This window comes from Seriola lalandi, unplaced genomic scaffold, assembly GCF_002814215.2.
Source record: "Seriola lalandi dorsalis isolate HSWRI2012SDOR001 ecotype SW California unplaced genomic scaffold, Sedor1 jcf7180002054672, whole genome shotgun sequence".
Classification (NCBI taxonomy): domain Eukaryota; kingdom Metazoa; phylum Chordata; class Actinopteri; order Carangiformes; family Carangidae; genus Seriola; species Seriola lalandi.
The window spans coordinates 211313-230252 of record NW_019525225.1 but is presented as its reverse complement, the minus strand read 5'-3'; the positions used below and the strand labels follow the sequence as shown (position 1 = coordinate 230252).

At 40.7% G+C, this 18940-nt stretch overlaps 3 protein-coding genes across 3 annotated transcripts; 2 read left to right on the top strand and 1 right to left on the bottom strand.

Annotated features, from left to right (window-relative positions):
• The first annotated feature begins 153 nt into the window (after positions 1 to 153).
• On the top strand, positions 154 to 6538 carry vps36 (vacuolar protein sorting 36 homolog). Its single transcript, XM_023421444.2, has 14 exons — positions 154 to 350; positions 589 to 657; positions 769 to 839; positions 2465 to 2579; positions 2714 to 2803; positions 3262 to 3348; positions 3951 to 3983; positions 4077 to 4154; positions 4422 to 4556; positions 4706 to 4771; positions 4983 to 5047; positions 5472 to 5556; positions 5718 to 5794; positions 5981 to 6538. The coding sequence occupies exons 1-14, from the start codon at positions 255 to 257 to the stop codon at positions 6060 to 6062; spliced, it is 1149 nt and encodes a 382-aa protein (XP_023277212.1). The 5' UTR covers positions 154 to 254; the 3' UTR covers positions 6063 to 6538.
• Positions 6539 to 8352: 1814 nt separating this feature from the next.
• On the top strand, positions 8353 to 15147 carry thsd1 (thrombospondin, type I, domain containing 1). The gene is made up of 8 exons (XM_023421582.2): positions 8353 to 8548; positions 9344 to 9460; positions 9961 to 10352; positions 10446 to 11106; positions 12132 to 12293; positions 12473 to 12893; positions 12999 to 13530; positions 13643 to 15147. The coding sequence occupies exons 2-8, from the start codon at positions 9409 to 9411 to the stop codon at positions 14297 to 14299; spliced, it is 2877 nt and encodes a 958-aa protein (XP_023277350.1). The 5' UTR covers positions 8353 to 8548; positions 9344 to 9408; the 3' UTR covers positions 14300 to 15147.
• On the bottom strand, positions 14991 to 17716 carry fgl1b (fibrinogen like 1B). The gene is made up of 9 exons (XM_023421583.2): positions 17603 to 17716; positions 17413 to 17505; positions 16928 to 17168; positions 16585 to 16744; positions 16329 to 16426; positions 16087 to 16175; positions 15872 to 15997; positions 15685 to 15749; positions 14991 to 15396 (listed from the first exon to the last, which is right to left on the bottom strand). The coding sequence occupies exons 1-9, from the start codon at positions 17606 to 17608 to the stop codon at positions 15216 to 15218; spliced, it is 1059 nt and encodes a 352-aa protein (XP_023277351.1). The 5' UTR covers positions 17609 to 17716; the 3' UTR covers positions 14991 to 15215.
• Between the last annotated feature and the right edge of the window lie 1224 nt (positions 17717 to 18940).

Below are 18940 nucleotides of genomic sequence, written 5' to 3'. Positions count from 1 at the left end.
CTGTGGAGCAATTTATGTAAAAATAGCAACACTGCATTTTCTTTGGATAATATTATCAGGACAAAAAGGTGATTTATAGTTGGCATTACTATCAATTCAGTTAACTTAAAATTATATTATTTTTTTACATTCTTTTTCCGTGTTTCTATGCAGGCGGCGTCAGGCCAATTTTGGACAGTGTACAAGAAGTAAACATGAAATGAGTCTCGGCGGCGCAGTGAATTAAGGAACAAATTGGTCTTATTATAGTAAAAATGGATCGTTTTTCGTGGTCAAATGGGCTTTTAGAAATAAATGAAACTTTAGTGATCCAGCAACGAGGTGTGAGACTGTATGACGGAGACGATAAGGTATAGTTTTCCTCTCTGGTATCCAAGTTTGTGGCCTGACACAACACAGCAGCCAAAAGTTACACGCAACAATGTTGTTAAGATAATTGAATTATACGGCGATAATGACGGTGCTGACGAAGTTCAGATAGATCATTGTGTTTTTAGGTGGTTATAATTGTAGTGTACGGTGATTATAACTGAACTTAATGTAAGCAAATTAAAACGTCACGTCGTTTCCTGTTATTCACTGTACCAGGCTAAGCTGGATGTTGGAGTTGTCCTGTTGAGCACCCATCGGTTGATCTGGAGGGACGTTAAAAATCATGTAAGACAGCAGCAAGCATGCCTTCATATACTGCAGACTGCACTTGTGTGGGAAGTGGTGCTTCCTCATTTCGTGTGCTGACTCTCATGATGACTTGTGTATTTCTCTAAGGAATGCTGCATAGCCATGCCCCTGTCACAGATCATCTTCTTTGAGGAGCAGGCTGCAGGAATAGGAAAGAGGTCAGTGTCAGTAAATACATTATTTGTTGAAAAAAGTAATTGAAGTCCACTTACTAACTTTCTGTGGGGCTTTCGGTCCATGTTACTGTCTTCCTAATTGGTGTGTTTTACTCAGATTGTCATGGAGATGCCTCATTTGTCATAACTTGTAATTACAGTAAAGATAATTGTATGTATATAAAAGTTTGGGCATGTTTTACACATTTTTATTCATATTTGAAATATAAAGAAGCAAATACAGCCCCTGAAGCAAACATGCATTACAAATGAGCATTGTTTCAAATGTTAATAGCAGCTACTGCTGCGTGTTTGACAGTTCTTAGATATTTTAGGCTGTCTTGCACACATTTTTAAGAACTACCCACAGAGTTTCAGTGGTTTTCAGGTCAGGAGACTTTGAGGGCCGTTCCAAAAGATTCAGCTCGTGTTTTGTGAAGTAGGTCATGTTAGATTTTGAGGTCTGCTTTGGATCATTGTCCTGTTGTAGAAGCCAGCCTCATCTTTTCAGTGTCACTTTCTTACTGATTGCAGGACATTTGCCTCAAGAGTTTGCTGATAATCAGTAGAATCCATTGTTCTCACCATTAATGCGATGTTTTCTGAGCCACTGACCGCAACACAACCCCAAAGCAGAATATTTCCTTTGCTGAACAGTTGGCAAGGTGTTCTGTTCATCAAATGCTTCTCGTATTTTTCTCCAAATACACCTTAAGTGATTGTGGCCAAAAGGCTCAGTTTTAACTTTAATCCGTCCACAGCAATTTTTTTTTTTTTTTTTTTACTTATTCAGGGTAGTTTCACTAAGAGGCTGCCTCAACCATCACGGATTCAGAGATGCAGACTTCAGACTTTAGTGATGAGGCCATAGCTAAGGTTTTCCTCTAATGGCTTACCCTGCACCACCACTCTTGTGTTAGCTAAACGGTCCTGCAACTCCTCTCCGGTGATATGGGATTTTTCTTTCTTTACGTTGCTGCCCAGCTGACGTGCAGTATTATCTGAAATCTTCCAGGTCTTGTTTTGACTTCCACAGTTCCCCCTTGAAGGCCATTTATTAATGGCATCAATTAGCCTCATATCCTCAGTCAGTAGCTTAGATGAGCCCATGATTGCTGTGTTACCACAAGGTTTGAAGAGTCAGAGGGTTTATCAAGCTCTAGAAATGTCATCAGCTGACAATGTTTAATGACAATTCTTTACTTACATTACAAGTCCTTACAAGTAATTCAGGTCTAACTGCTTAGTGAGTTGAGTGTGTTCCCAATTACTGTTTAATTGTTTTTATGTTTTATACTACTACTTACTATACTGCTTACTTTAAGAGTACATAAAAAAAAAATGGGAGTAAGGGGCTCATTTTTTTGTTTGCAGCAGAGGTTGTATTTACTTCTTTTCAGTTCAAAAATCAACAAAATGTGTAAAATATGTCCAAACTTTTGCATACAGTTGTATGTAAAATATGGAACTTTAGTAACTACTGGTTGTATGTGGGGTAATTGTGGGTAAAAGCTACTAGGTGGACCTTGAGTTAAGATTTTTTGTGAAAGGTCAAGAATGAACTTTCACCTATGACAATGTAGCAGAAGAAAATAATAAATTAACTATTGATTTCTCTTATTCTGCAGTGCAAAAATCGTTATTCACCTGCATCCAGTGCCTGCCAACAAAGAGCCTGGTCTCTACCAACACAGCAAATACTCCTACATTAAACTGTCCTTCAAAGAACATGGGCAGATAGAGGTAGTCCATCTTATGCAAGAAGCAAAGGGGGCTTTTTGTTTTCATCTTTTGTACCACCGCTTCAGATAAAAAAAACTAGGTGTTGGATTCTTGATAACCTGGAAAACTGACGATATGGTGTCATTTCCCTGTAGTTTTACAGGAGGCTAACAGAAGAGATGACTCAGAAAAGATGGGAGAGTACACCAGTTTCACAACCCATCCCCACAGGAACTGGCTCTCAGGTTGGTGGAAGCTGAACAGACATACGGCTACGACTAGAATCTCTTCTTTTCCACTGTTTTATATTCCTGGAGATTTTTATATTCAGACGCCAGAAGTTTGTGTAGATTATTTTCACACCAGGGGATTGTATCTGTGCCAGCCAAACTGCCATTTTACACTTTAATAGGTGATAAACATTACATGGGAATTCCTCAGCTGTCAGTTGAAATTATGCTCCACAGGATGGCGGTGTTGCCGCTTTATTCTTGGGCTTTACAATAAAAGTGGTTTGAACTCCTGCCTCTTTTTGTAGGACTTTTCAAAAAAGATTTGGTATCACTGTGCATCAAATCAATGTCAAACTAGGTTTAGCATCCCATAGCAGGCAAATTCAAGTCTTTTGAAGGCTGTTACCAACTTTTCAGCTCCTTGTGTGTTTTACTGTGTGTGTGTTTTTTTTTCCTTCACGGCCATGTAGGCAGGAAAGACACGTGCTGTGGGGATTGTTGGCATCGAGAGAAAGATAGAGGAGAGGAGAAAAGAAACGGACAAAAACATTTCAGAGGTAATATGAAGTCAAAATACACAAATGCTGCCAAATGTGTCAGAACGGGAACTGTGGTGGTGTTGAGTTATAGGTCTTAATAGAAACTAAGCTAAGTAAACTGCCACCTCCCTCCTCAAAGCTCCAAGATAAAGTTTTATATTTAGCCATGTTTTGACTGTGAATAAGAATACAGAGTATTTTGATTTAAAACATAAATAAAATAAAAAATGTTTTGATCTGTTTTTTCTGCCATGAAAGACTTGTCACCATCAGAATTTATTGTTACTGATGTGACCTCAAGCTGTACACAGCCGCTGTGACACTCATCAGGCAACCGTGAAGTTATGTGTTCATACAACAGCTGCTGGACACTCTGAATGTCTTGAATGTAAAAGAATTAAATCGAAATGACACATATTTAGCTTCATGAAAGGTATAACATTGAATCAAATGGGTCTTTAGGATTAGGGAGAAACGTTGGATTTGGTCATAACTCAGAGGAGGGGTGGGGATGCTTTGGAATGATATTTAAATTTTATCTGTAGCCATGAATTTTTGTGGTTTATTTAATTGTGGACATTTTTGAGCACCATTACCAATTTAGGCTGCTTCTTTTTCAGGCCTTTGAGGACCTCAGTAAACTGATGGTGAAGGTAAAGAATGCATTTTCCTATAGTTGGTTATTTATAAGAGACTTATCGACTGTCAATAAGATTTGCTAAATGATTGTCTACTTTAACTAACAGGCCAAAGAGATGGTGGAGCTGTCCAGATCTATAGCCAACAAGATCAAAGACAAGCAGGGAGATATAACAGAAGATGAGGTAAGAACTTGGCCAGTATAATCAGGCACAGAAACATGGGGACATAGTGTAGCTTCAAATTACTGTACATGCAGAAATAACTACTACTACTATCCATAAAAGCCTCCAAGTAAAAGTCTCCCAACTTCAGTGGACCATTTACACACACAACTTGTCTCATCCAATGCTTGCTGCACATACAGTATTACTGTATTCAGTTTTTACACCTAAATTCTCACAGTTTGGTTTTGTTTTCTTTTTATTAACAGTTTATGTTCTGCTTAACAGACAATCCGGTTTAAGTCCTACCTGCTGAGTATGGGTATTGCTAACCCAGTTACAAGGGAAACGCATGGATCAGGCACACATTACCACATGCAGCTGGCTAAGCAACTGGGAGATATGCTACAGGCCCCTCTCGAGGTAGGTGTGAATTGTTTGGGTGTCCTGCGTCTTACATCTGCACAGGCTAAGATCGTGCACTAATTTGAATGATCTCCTAACTTTCTTTTACATCTCATCCTGACTCTTCATTTCTCTTATTCTCTTTCTACCTCTCCCTGCTCTCTCAGGAGCGTGGGGGTATGATGGCTCTGACTGAGGTGTACTGTCTCGTCAACCGTGCTAGAGGGATGGAGGTAATGCTCTCATAAACGCACGCAACACGAAAAACAATTATTAGTTATTTTGAGTTATTTTGTAGATCATACTTGAGTGGGTATGTCTGCGCATGTCCATTCTAGCTGAACTGACAGTACAAAACACCTTTTCTATCTATACATTCATGCTACACACAAATGTCTTTAGTAGCCTGTCAGATACTCAAGTTACTTTTTCCCCTTTGTATAGCTTTTGTCTCCAGAAGATTTGGTAAACGCATGCAAGATGTTTGAGTCGTTGAAGCTCCCACTGAGGTGAGTTTGAGTTGTGTTTGTCTTTGTTTAAATTATCCATGCGTACTTGCATACATTTATTTTCTGTATAGACAAGGCTATGTGTTTATCAAAGGAATATAGGGCAGGGTATCGCCTGCCTCACAGAGGCCAGGCTCTTCCTGCCTGGCTTCCTGTTGTTGGAGGTGGTGTCCAGCCCTTTGCAGCTGTCATTTCCTGTCACTTCCTAGAGTTTTAAAAGAAACACTGGGCTGTTTCCCTTCTATCCTGCTGGTCCCAGTAGCCCCCCCCCCCCCCAACTGGTTGCATTTTGGCTTAATAAAAGATCACCTTTCCTTAAAACTGTTGACCTGCTTTCTATTTCTCTCTCTCTCTCTTTCTCTCTCTCTCACACACACACACACACACACATACACAACCTTTCCTTCATCTGTCTTCTCTGTAGGCTGCGCGTGTTTGACAGTGGTGTGATGGTGGTCCAGCTGCAGTCTCACAGCGAGGAGGAAATGATAGCCTCAGCACTGGACAACGTAAGCTCTTACTGTTACAAACGTGACACTCACAATGACATGGTCACACCTTAGATTGATCAAACAGCATGTTCCACTCCCTCGGATAAATATATCTTTAAAAAAATCTTGAGATAAATCACAGTTGAAACCCTTTTCTTCTCCCTCTTTCTCTTCTACAGGTGTCAGACAAAGGCTCCTTGACAGCAGAGGAGTTTGCCAAGCTCTTGGGTCTCTCTGTTCTTCTGTCGAAAGAGCGGTAAATGATCTCATAGGTTCATGATGTGAATCTCCCTGTTTTACCACACAGTTTATCTTTATTTATCTTTTTTTGATGTTTATCTTTTCTTTCGTGTTTCTCATTTTATAATTCTTTATTACTGCATTTTGCTGCTAGTTCATTCATTTCTTACTGTCTGCTTCTCTCTTCCTTCCTCATCTCCAGGTTGTTGCTGGCTGAGAAGATGGGCCACCTGTGTAGAGATGACTCTGTTGAGGGCTTGCGATTCTACCCAAACCTGTTTTGACCTGTTTACACTCTTACACTTTACTCAGTATTCTTGAGATAGAGGAAAATAAACTGGGCCACACTGTCTCTTCCGCTAGACGGATGCATTAAAACAATGTTCTGACCTCTACATGTATATACTGTTGTACAGCAGTAGAGTGCATCCTGTACTTCGTGCTATCCAGTCGATCATTGAATGGTTAATGTTCTGGTGGTGGTACATCCTTCATCCACTGTACGTACCACCTGCTATTTTCTATCTAGGTCTTTAAAATGTGTCTGCAGACTGCAAATACTGTTCACGCAGCAAAATGTGCCCAGGTTTGCTCAACTTAGTGTGTCATTAGTAATAAATGGGTTTGGGAAAATTGACTTAATGGGATGTACACAGTAATTTTTTTTCATGGCTTTCATTTTGAATTTGTTATGAAAATCCATAGCCACTAATCACATTTTCCAAAGTAAAATGTATATAATAAATGATTAAGGAATAAAGCTCTGCCCTGCTATCTTTTCTTCCGAGGAAGGGGAGAACATGTCCAGATGTCTAAATGATCTAAATACCTCTCAGCTTGTTTTAGTCTCTGCATCAAAGCATGATTACTGATCTCCAGTCAGACTGTCTTTGAATCAAATGTCTTTGAATGGAACAGATTTTGACTAAGATAAGTTTGGTTCACAGAGTATAAAATTTAGGGCATGTTGCCAAATGTCATTCTTCAGGTTATAAATCCTTTCAGTGCAGAGGTTGTGTTATAGAAATTCCAGTTGTGACTGCTTTGAGACTCAACTGAAAGGTGAGCACCCTATTTATTGGCACAGTGAAGCTTTCAAAATAAGTGCTTGCAAATCACTTTAACGTGTCTATTAACAATATATTAAAAATAACTCCAGAAGTGGTAATAAATGTGTGAAATATGAGCTTATTGTTAGGTCTAAGGAGCATCATGTATAAATGTTATTCCGGCTGAGAGTGCTGCAACTGTATTTTTATTCTTTATTTCTGTGCGTCCCTGTAGGGCTTTTACACACAGGATAGAAAAGGTCTTTGTTCCCATTGTGAACGGAGCTGAGCAGTAAACGTGTTTCATCTCCAGAGAAGCTTCCTGTTTTCTGCTGGCTCTCTCTGGAAGAAAAATTAACGTCTGCGGAGCAATACAGCTTATTAGATTACCTTGCCATGTGGTTCACTTATTGATAGTAACTTAATTGGTTCAGGAAATCATGAGAGCTGAACTCAGGCAGGTCTGATCATAATAACTAGGAGTCATGCACCATTGAACCTTTACTGAATGTTTTTTGTTTGTTTTTTTTAAATACAAAATGGGACCTGTTCTTGCATGTTTAGGTGGACTTATTTACTCAGTGGTGAATTCTAAGTTAATCCATATCCTGAATTGCTGAGTGCCATCTGTTCAAATCTCAATAATGTTTGTTTTCATCAGTGGATTACAGAAGAATGACTTGTCAGTTATTTTATGTGGGAGGAAGGTAATCTGACTGCATGAGATGAATACTTCTGCAGTTTACTATCATGATTCCATTGCATAAAAAGTTTCATTCTGTTGTTTGTATGTTTTACTCTGCCTCCTCCTGTGGGGCAGTTAGGATCGACAGTGCTGTTATGCCCAAATTCCTATATCAATAGATAATGAGGGTTGTTTTTTTATCTGTTCCTTTAACAACAGCTTTACTTTTTTTTTTTTTTTTTTTTAAAGATTTATGTGTGACTGCCACTTGGAGTATTGAATTATGGATTCATCTGTTGCATCTCACATATTTCCACATTTACTCACCTTCCTCAGGCACCCGTGCTGAATTCTTTTGATGATTGATAATCTCCTGAGTGATTCACTTCATATAATGCAATGATTAGACTGCCAGGAGAGGAAAGGGTCTTCAGTTTTCTGTAATGCCCTTAGCTGCAGCCTAAGTATACTTCATTATGCACAAATTAACCTGCTTGTGAAGCAACTGCATGGACACTTCTGTGTTTGAGAACCCGGGTTCTGGAAATGAATAGGAATGGGATTCTCAATTGTATCACAGAACCACTTCCAAACCAGTAAATAGTTCTGCATCATTTTGCATGTTAATACTCCCAAGCAGGAATTTAAATCCATAAAATAACTTCTTTTATAGTTTCACGGTATTTCCTCTCATATTTCTTCGCGTGTTTCTGAAAGCAAGCAGCCTATTGGTTTGTAGACCACATTGTCTTTACTGTACCTCTACGTTTTGGGAGGGACAGAAAGCCTAGTGAGTTGCACACAATACTCAGCACGCCCTGTTTGTGACCCTGAAGTGACTGCGCTGCGGATCTCTCTCACGCGCTCTGAGCACCGGCGCGCGCCCTCCGTTTGTCCCGCTGACTGTCAGTGACATTTACTAGCAGATAGTCTGTGCGAAGGAATGTGTTACAGACACATGGAGGGTCCGGAACTGCGGTTTCTGTGATGGAAAAGTGGAGAGGAATAACAATGCTGCTCGGAGTTAATAAGAGATGTGAGTAAAAGCTTTATTTTCCAACTATACCAAACAATTAAGGTTACGACCCAGAGACACGTTTAACTTTAGCTGCGAGTACAACATATGCTAATTGTAGGTTTATAATCATTTCTAAGTTTCTTTATTTTAATATAACTCCCATACTCTAAGACTCATGATGGCTAAGCAGAGATACATTTGAGTATCAGTGGAAAAAAAATAATTCAGGCTAAGGTACTTCTTGATCCAGCTACAGTGTATTAAAGAGTGTACTGTATGTATTAAATTCAGTACATGCAGCCCACATGTGATTGCTCCATTGTTAATGCAAACATGCCCACAATATAGTATCAGCGGTCTGGTGCCCAAAATTCCAAGCAGCCATGCATATGTGTTTGTTTCTGAGACACAAAGTCAGTAGTTTATTGTGTTTTCAAAGAAACTCAGAAACTCAATCAGTTAGAAACAATCAGTGATAATGTCTGTATAAGCAACCAAACAAGTATTTGGCTCAAGCCCATAAGTATTTGTTATGGACAAAGCCCTCCTTTAGCTACTACACTCGTGTGATGACGGTAGCTCTCCATACCCATTGTGAGGATGGAAGGAAGAGGAAGACGCCACTGTAAATCCAGAAAACCCATGGTCACAGCTTCATGCTCTAGCCTTCCTGTTTTTCATTCCTCAGATATGCGCACTACTTCTTCAATGCCTTCTCCTGTCTGATGACATCTACAGGCACATTACAAGTTGTTGTCTGCGGCCTTCTTGTGGATTATTTGTTTATTTTGTGATTCACCTCTGATTTTGCAGAGGTCAGGGATGGTGGAAGAGGACGGTCATGTGGTGTAGGAGAAAACCTAGGCACAGACTTCGGAATGCCACAGGCTGTCTCACTGCTGCCCTTCCTGCTGGCACTCATGGGATATGGTGAGGGTCACTAAACCATCTTCATAACATACAGTAACTAAATGTTTGAAAAGGCTGGTAGGTGTCATTGATTTTGAATTGATCTGATCAAGTCATGCACGTTAACTTAAATCCTATATTCTACTATGCGCCCTCATTTAAATGGGAAAGGGAAGTTGAGCTGAACGAAAAGGCAGAGGAGTGAAGGGGGTAAAGGAGGTTCAGCCTCTTCCTCTTCCCACACCCTCTTTGCTTTGTGAGGATGTGAGATTTGCACAATAGGATTTACACACTACACATCAGAGGTGTACTGCTAAGCAGTTAACTGACTTATATTGTGTTTGAAATCTGTAGCTTACTCCTGCTGATGCATATCAGTTGTTTATGGATCCAGAGGGACCAGAGACCCTATAAGGGTCTATAAGCCTATAAGCGGTATAGCTAATGGATGGATATATGAACAATAGGTAAAACGTTCTTTCTCTTTGCCCTGTCTCACTTCTTTGCATCCTTTCCTGTAGCTTTTGCAGGGCTCAATATCTGGCCCTCCTTCCACGTTGCCCTTAGCAACGCCAGTGTATTTGTAGACTTCAGCACAAAATCCAACATCAGCACCATCCGCAACATAAGCCTCTCTCTGGTCAACACGGAAACCAACACCACCCTTCTGACCAGGACTCTCCCCAACAACCAATCGGCCGGTAGGGTGGAGTTCAACTGCTCCTGCTTCCTGTATGCAGGAACGTTCAGGTTCCTGCTGAGGCAGACCACCGCTGCTGTTTCTTATGCCAATAGCACAGATGTCAGTAGCACAGAGAGCACCACCTGGTGGTGGAGTTCAGAACTGCAGGTGCAGTGGCCTACCTTTCACATCGCTGTAGAGAGGGCTGGAAACCACTCAGGATCTTTTCAGGCAAGACAAAGAAGATCTCAGACTTTACAAACTAAGTTGACTTATTGTGTTGCAGAAATATTCTCATGCATGTCTTCTTCTGTCTCTCACCAGGTGGGGATATCCACTAATGAATACTTTCAGGCTTGTTCCAGCATCCTCGACTCTGCCCTCTTCCTAGAAGTCAGCTACATGGAGTACAACCAGATTGGGCGAAACAGCATTGACAAGGTCCGAGCCCGCACACGACACCCAATCAAACCCCTCCGTTCCCAGAGTGTTGAGCTGTCCTGCGCCTTCCCATTCACAGAAAGAGACTTCATACAAGTGGCCCTTCGGTCTCCTCATACACCTCAGGAAGTGAAGAGCTCTGGACCTCTTTACCTGTCGCGTATCTTCTCCTATAAACTACTGGTGGAAAACACCAATACTTACAAGAGTGGTTGTGAAGGGACTATGACTGTTAAACTGATAACCCCACCGTGTGCTCACATCAATGGGAAAGTATTGCTGTATAAAGATGCAAGTGTTGGAAGAGGGGGTGCTGTTTCCTCTGCGATCGGAGCAGGTGGAACAGCACTGATTGGGTTTGGTCCAGAGGAGCCCTCCTCTCCTCCGCTGGCCTTTAACTGGCTGACTCAGGGAGAGAATGAGACAGAATTCAACTGTTCTGTGTTTTACACAGGAAGAAATAAGTACTGCTTTCGCTTTGTTTTCAACTTCAGTCGCTCCCCTAGTCCGGCACAAACCTGTTTGGTGGTTCACAGGAGTGCAGGTGAGATCCGATAGATCAACACATTCACATTTGGCAGCTGCCAAGAATACATTTACACTCTATTCCACATGTCATTCAGCAATGTCATTAGAGCAGGGTTGTGATGATTTACTCAAAAAGAACTGAATTTTGAAGGAAGGAAAGAGTTGCTTTACTTTAGTCAACCAGATTTCCCAAGATTGGTTAATTCCAATGGCAGATAAAACCCTCTTACTAGTTAAGGAATGACCTCATTATAGAAAACGAAATAGGCCTTTTTTACAGAAGACATTTTGACATGTCACAGTAGGAAAAGCAAAGGTGTTATGAGTGATGGCTGCATTCCATTTAGCTGTTTCAGCTTCAGGGTCCTGGTATTGTGCAAATTGGCTCACTGTCACACTGTCATAGTTTTCTGGGACACCTGAACAGAACAGAGCCATAGTTAATGTTATTAGTAATGCGTGTGCTTTTTCCTACTACAACAAATCAAAATGTCTACTGTGAAAAAGGCCTGTCTTGTAACATATAAACCACAATGTCCAAATCAGCTAAATTTATTGATTGCTGATTTTATGTTTTTGAAACTTCATGACTATCATGTACTGACAGAATCAACTATTTATTATTTTAAACCAATTCAATTAAGTCACAATTTAGTTATGGTAAGCCATGTTACTTACTCTAGTGTGTTGTCTGTTTCTTAGGTCATTCCAACGATGACAGGTTCACAGATCTATGTCCAAAATTATATCAGTTCAGTTGATTACACAGTAAAGTCATAATATAAGCATCACTAATCACTATTAGGTCATTCAAGACTGTATTTTTGATTTTTCTTTTTGTGTTTTTTTTTATAATGAGGTGAAGGGTGACCTGGTGTGTCTCCACAACATGAGCACCAAGATCACACATTATTTATGTAGTGAGATCTACACTACACTGAAAATGTGAAATGTGTGATCATTTTGGTAACTTGGCAAAGTAGCAACGTTTGTAAATGAAGGCATTTATCAACAATATTTTGCTCATCTTCCTCTCTGCAGAGTCATGGGGGCCGTGGCAGCCATGGAGTGTGTGCAGTGTGAGCTGTGGAGAGGGGGTGAGGGAACGAGTGCGTGAGTGTTTGCTGCCCTCAAGTGTGGGAGGGATGCAGTGCACTGGCATGGTGAAAGAACAGTCCCTGTGCTCACTGGAAAACTGTGTTGGTCAGTCATTTCACCCATTAGCTCCTTTTTTTCCCTGTTCCGTCTATCCGTCCTTTGATTTTCTGTGTAATTTCACTCATTTGTTTTCATCTTGTCTAAACTAGGAATGAAAAAACTACATTCACTGTGGAGTATGCGTACTTCACATATTAACTTTATTGTCTCCCTTTCCTCCCCAGTGTTGCCTGATCCTTCTCCATCCCTCCCCCCTGTACCTGTCGGAGTTGCACCCTTAGGTGGTAACATGGTTGTAGTGGCTGGCATCTCTCTTTGCCTGGCTGTGATTCTGGCAACTTTTGTGGTGGCTGTGTGGAGAAAGCTTTGCCAGACCCCTCAGTGCAGCTCTGTTCGCAGAGGCTCCATGCATTCTCCTGGGGGACGCAAGCTCTCTGATGAGGCCTCCATCTGTGGACACAGCCTTCAAAGACCCAGTCTCACTGACGGCCATGGCCCGCCAGGGAGCATGGGTGTTGGTGTAGCCCAGAAAGACAGGCTTTCCCCAGGTGGTCAGCCTCTCTCACAGACCCTGGTCATACCTCTTGCACAGGACCCAGAAAGGCTGTCTCCCACAGGACAGAAGCTGTTGCCACCAATATTTGGGTATGTTCAGAATATTGTTTACTTTCATCACACATACAACATTATCGTCAAACTTATTCTGTCACTCCCCAGTCTCAGAAAAATAAATGATTATTAATTCTCTAGTTACCGATTGGCTCAGCAGCAGTTGAAAGAAATGAAAAAGAAGGGGTTAAAGGAGGCCACACAGCTGTACCATGTCTCTTCAAGCCCAGTCCATGACACCTTGGTGGAGACATCTGCTTCACCCACCAGCTCGCCGATCCCTACACCAACTGGATTCGCTCATCCCGCCCTCCCTTTGGGACACCAGGACGACACAAACCACAACCATTTTCACATTGCAACTCCCTTTTCTGAGCCGCCGTCGCAGACTTTGAGGGCCACGCCGGACAGACTGAGTCCCAGAGTGGAGCTGATCTTAGGTCCTCCTGTCTCTGCAAGTGGGGGTAGCTCAAAATGCCGTGACCGCACTGCCGACTGGGTGGAGATGGTAGGGAGGAGCGGGTTAGCAGGTCTCAGAGGAGGAGATGCAGGAATGGGAAACTCAAATCACAAGAATCCAAATTTCCGCCGGACCTCCAGTTTCAATGATACCAAACCCCATCCTCCATCCTCTGCGCAGTCCAGACAGTTTAGAGAACGGAGCATGACCCAGGTCACCTATCCAGTTTAATTTATATTATATTATTAATATATTTATTGTAGGTCAGATTTGTGTAGGTCTGTTTAACACAAGTTTAACAAAGATTATACGTTATTCTTCTCAGGTGGGATCTCGGACCCTTCCTGAAGGAAGTTGTTGGGCCAAAGGAGGATGGGAGAGGCAGCCATACCGCTCTTACCCCATTCCAGAGCATGGGGCCTCAGAGTGGGCCAACTCCAGACCCCAGAGAAATGACCAAAGGAAGCCCTGGATAGAGACAGCTGTTCCTTCTCACAACAGTGAACTCAAACACACAGGAACCAACACAAACAGCATTTCAGCATCTGACAAACATGCTAAGGGAGACATCAGTGGCACTGGGGAAAGACAAAGGAGTGGTGAGTCTGGAGTTGGAGGTAGAGAGGGGATCTCAGGGATCGGGGGTCCAGTGCCTGCCAGTTCCCATGGAGTCAACCAGCTGAGTATGGATCGGGCAGAGCGGGCTGAGCAGTACTGGAACCGTCGTGGCCCATCGCCTATCCAGAGGAACATCCTGGCCCGGAAATTAAAGGAGGCTCAGTCCTCCTCTGGGGTCAAGGGGCGACAGCGAAGCTCCACCTTTAGTGTATCATCCTCTGACCAGAGGAAAGGTCGCTGCCGCTCTCTGCCAATGTCTGGAGACTACAGCAGCAGTGGCGGCTCACCCTACAGACTGAGTGAGGCTGAACAGAGGATGCTGGACCTAGATCTGTCCTCATCATATGTAGGAGAGGAAGAGTAAATCACGCAGGTTTGTAGCACTATACCTGTGTATAGATTCTTCCTGCAACATATGTGACTTTAACCAAATATTAACAGAGACACACATAAAAGTGAAGATTGTACTACAGTCTATATCAAAAGATTTAGGGAATTTGCTTATCTACAAGAAGGAGAGCAAAAATAAGATATTTAAGTTTATTTTATTTCAAAAAAATGTTTTCATATTGCATTTCTTATTGTAACTGCTTTAATATTTTAAATTTTAATTGCCATTATAGTTGAACATATTTTTGTCTTGTTAAGAGTATGACTTCAGGATTTCTCTCTTTTCAAGACACGTGGAATATGTTTCTCTGTATATCAACAACTGGTACAGTATATATCATAATAAGTCAAATTTAAATTTGCCTTGTAACTTCATCTGTGTGCACTGTTGAACACAAGCTCAAACAATGACAGTATTCAAAACACTAGAGAAGACTCATTGCTTTGCACTGCTGAATGTGATGTTTTTTTTATCATGCTGTGAAGTCATGCTGTGCTCTCACTATGAAATGGTTTACTGGTAAGGGACATTTTGAATGTGTGATCTAAGCAATGTCAAGGTTTTTTCATGTGTTTTTTACAAAGTTCACAAGTTAGAGTAATAGTATGCAGTTCTGACTACGTTTGAAGGCAGTCAAATATGAACATCAGTGAGGCAGTACAGCTGAGATGCTGGTTGTTTTATTGTTTGAGTAATGTCATACACTTTATAGAAAAGAAATGCTTACTGGAAAGCAGAAGATACTGTACTATCGACATTTGATAATAGTTTCAAATCATGAAGCAAAGGGAGAAATTAAAATATATAGAATTTAAACATGACATCAGTCTTTGCCCTTATTTTTCAACTTCATTCTGTATCACACAAGAGAGTGTGTAGCCCGGTGTTTTTAAATTTCCCCTGCTCCACTGCCCACAGAATCCAAGAAAACCAGAGGCCGCACCTTCATGGTGGTGTGTCGAAGGGAATACCAAAGGCCTTTCCAGGTCCCCCACACCACACCATTGTCATACTGACCCCTGTACTTCCCTTTGCTGTAGAACTTCCCATTCAGGTTGGCTGCATGACATCTGTAGATAGAAGGTTAGTACACAATAACCAAGTAATTCAACCTGTGTCTATTTTAAAGCTTTTGCATGCGCTCGGCTTCACATGCTGACGATGATTTGAACAACAGCAAATTTTTACAATAAAATGGAAAGAACTGTATCCTTGGTTTAACAGGCAAAACGAAACCCTGTACAGAAACTCAAACTTTATTTCCAGAAAAGACATCACAGTTCAAGTGATAATGTTTGTGCATCAGTCCCACAAAAGACAGATAACAGACAGGGTATTGGTAATTTGAAAGATCTCACCTGTTGAACCACCATCCCGCCTTATTCTCCTTGGCACAGCTGCCCTGCATGTAGCGGTCATTGTCCTATCAATTACCACCATAACAGCGTTATCACAATCATCATCCCCACATTATCAATAATCTTGGAGCTACTAGCACCATAAAAATACCATCTTGGATCGGTTAAAAGGGGATCGATGACTCACCTGATCCCTTGTACTGAACTGCATGCCGCTGAGGCAAGCAGACCACTGCTCCACCATCCCCCCACCACCAGTCAGAGCATCTCCAGCTTCGCCACTGTACTGTTCATACTGGAGACGATACTTATCCTGGAATGGACATTAGAGCAAGTAATGTTTACCGGGAAATACACTTCAACTGAGACCAAGAAACAGAACTTTCAATTTTGTTTTCTTACGGCTTCATCAGTGATCCTGAAGTTCTCATAAAATGCATGACTTCTCTGTCCATCCCAGTCCATTAGATCTATCTTCACCAGGTTATTACCTTCAGGGCAGAGAAATACAGAGAATCATTGAGAAATAAGTGGATAATCAGGCAGAATACAAGACTATTTCAAAATAAAATACAGTATATGAAAGTATATATGAAACAGGAACTTTTATTGTATTATGTTTGGGTTTTATCAAAATCGCTGACCTTCAGAGAGCAGAGAATACATGCGCTCATTCCCCAACCAATACTCATCATTCCATAGTTTAAAGTCACCAAAGCCATCTCGGTAGTCGACCCAGTCTCTAAAATGAGAATTAGGCAGATGTTTTTAATCTAATGAAACAGCTGTGCAAGCTCTATCAAACGCCTACATTGTAATCTAATGCTGGGCTTTGCAAGGATTTTAGGACTTATAATTTTCCCACATACCATGCGTGGGATATCTTCTCTGCTTAAATACCTATTGAAGTCAACTTTTCCATGCCGGCGCCTCTGAAACACTGTCCATCCTCCTCCATCCTCCATGTCACAGTAGACCAAAAAAGGCTCCTGGTGTAATTTGGGTCTGATGCGGTAGAAACCACTTGCTGGTCTCAGTCTGTCAAAAAGCTCAGAACAATCTAGGAGGACAGAATTGAAAAAGCCTTGAAGATTGCTGATTATCATCATTACCAATCTTACTTACAATATACTGAGGCCTACTTCATGTTGCATAATTAAGTGATTATAAACTACATAACTATAATTTTTTACTTAAAATTCACACCCAAACATTGGGATGACATGATTTGAGCTTTTCTCACCTTTGTCGTGTACAATTAAATTGCCTGCTGGTGGAAGTGGTTTCATCAGCGTCAGATCAGTGCTGCTGTTGTAGTTTACACCAGAGGCCGTGTCGGTTTCAGGAACAGCATGTTGAAATGGACGGAAATATTTGTGCATCTGCAAGTGCTGAACCCGCCAAGTCTTGATCAAGACTTTGTTCTCCAGTTTCTTTATGCTGCGCTTGAGAGCCGCAACCTCTGGCCCACATGAGTCTAATGCCTTAAATGAGGGAAACCAGTTTCAAGTTATACATGACATTTCTACCCTTGTTTTTTTTTTAATACCATAGTCCACCCCTGCAGGGATCTATGAAAGCGAGTTTATTCATGACGGCCTCTCTGGGAATGACACTTCTTTAACAACCCAGCATGTAATTAAAGCTTTTTGAAACATAGCAGATCAGTTTTCAGTATTAACATAAAAACGAAAAGAGAAACATATCCTGAAACCATAATCTACTTACTGACAATTGTGTAGAAGTTACAGGGCACACCAGAGCCAACAACAGCAACACTGGCATGACTTTAAGGAAAAAGTAACCTGCTGCAATATCAATCTGAAATGATAAATACAATATATATTAGAGATTGAAAAATAAATTGATACTGGTCATCAAACTACAATTCTTCAAAATCTCAGCATCACAAGCCTACCTTCATTTCACAACGATTCCCCTCGTTTTCTCCAGGTTCAATGTTCTTTCTTCTAAAATTTGTCAGTATTATTTATAGGCTGGGCCAGTTCTGCATGGTCCACATTAGGGGATCCAGACTTGACCAACCTTGCCAAACACTGAACTCAAGCCAGCCTGCCATTATCAAGCATTCACGTGTTCAGAAACTGTAGCTGATCCCAGACCTGGAAAGGGCCTCATGGACAGAACGTGCTATGAGGACTCCATTCCTAACATACCAGAAGTGCTGTCAATAGATTTTTTTTCTTTTCTTTTTTAACATCTTATTGTTTTGGGGAAAACAAAATAAAATCTTAACAAAACATCTATTTTCATTTCAGGTATTAGTTTCTGTTACGCTATAATTTGTTAGTCATAACTTCATAAACTGGAGTCAATTCCATCCTCATATAGAGAGGAGAGCAGGGTGAACAGAACAACAGAACATATGGGGGAACCGTCCCTTAAAATGCAATCATGTAAACATTACAAGATTACACTGTTTGCAAAACAAAATTCACAATTTGTTGATTGATTCACAAGTGCCAGTGACCTGGTAAATAAAAAATAAAAAAAATACAATCAAATGAGAAAACAAACAGCACCAAAAAAGCAGATGGACAGTGATTGTGGGGCTGAAACTGATTATCACAGTAAAACACTTATATACCAAAGTTCTTGACAATTTAGTCACAAATCCGAAAATGTCTTGAAATTGTTTATCTTATCTTACTTACAGTCAAAAAACCCAAAAGTAATCAATTCATAATGGTATAGCAGAGAAAAACAGCATATTTCCAGGCGGGGGCCAGTTTGGGGTGAAGAGGGGCTCCCTCCTGTGGCACTTGTTGGCTATTGCACTATTAACAATGACTAAAAACAAAATGCAATATAACCGTTTATATTTCTATTGACATATTGCCAATTTTTACTATGTCCAGGTTATATTTTTATTTATTGAGTTATTTAAAAAAATAATAATAATCATAATTCTATATAGTTTTTGTGTTTGCTTGTTTTTTGTTAGTTTTTTTTGTTATTGCTTTTTGTTTTTGTTTTTACCACTGTAAGCTTTTCGAAGCACTTTAAAAACTTGTTTCTGCAGCACAAATACATTTTACTACTAGTGTTATATAGGATAAACTGCATGAATTGCCTCACTTTGAAGGGGTTAGCCCTCTCAACTCTTTGATTCATGTTTTCCCTGTAGTTTAGACTAAATTTGGACTTTTTCCAATGTACTCTGCATTTAGCTGAAAAATATTATTTCAGCAAATATAATTACCATTATGTACTATTTTCTCAACAAAAAAAAAAA

Bases quoted from the DNA above. Each gene is read 5' to 3' on its own strand.
- fgl1b (XM_023421583.2), bottom strand. The intron at 17,169-17,412 runs GTAAGTAGATTA...CCCTCATTTAAG, and splicing joins TAACTTCTACACAATTGTCA to GCATTAGACTCATGTGGGCC. The intron at 15,998-16,086 runs GTAAGAAAACAA...TGTCCATTCCAG, and splicing joins TCAGGATCACTGATGAAGCC to GATAAGTATCGTCTCCAGTA.
- vps36 (XM_023421444.2), top strand. From the start codon at position 255: ATGGATCGTTTTTCGTGGTCAAATGGGCTTTTAGAAATAAATGAAACT. The intron at 658-768 runs GTAAGACAGCAG...TATTTCTCTAAG, and splicing joins GGAGGGACGTTAAAAATCAT to GAATGCTGCATAGCCATGCC. The intron at 3,349-3,950 runs GTAATATGAAGT...CTTCTTTTTCAG, and splicing joins CGGACAAAAACATTTCAGAG to GCCTTTGAGGACCTCAGTAA.
- thsd1 (XM_023421582.2), top strand. From the start codon at position 9,409: ATGCCACAGGCTGTCTCACTGCTGCCCTTCCTGCTGGCACTCATGGGA. The intron at 9,461-9,960 runs GTGAGGGTCACT...CCTTTCCTGTAG, and splicing joins GCTGGCACTCATGGGATATG to CTTTTGCAGGGCTCAATATC. The intron at 12,894-12,998 runs GTATGTTCAGAA...TTAATTCTCTAG, and splicing joins CTGTTGCCACCAATATTTGG to TTACCGATTGGCTCAGCAGC.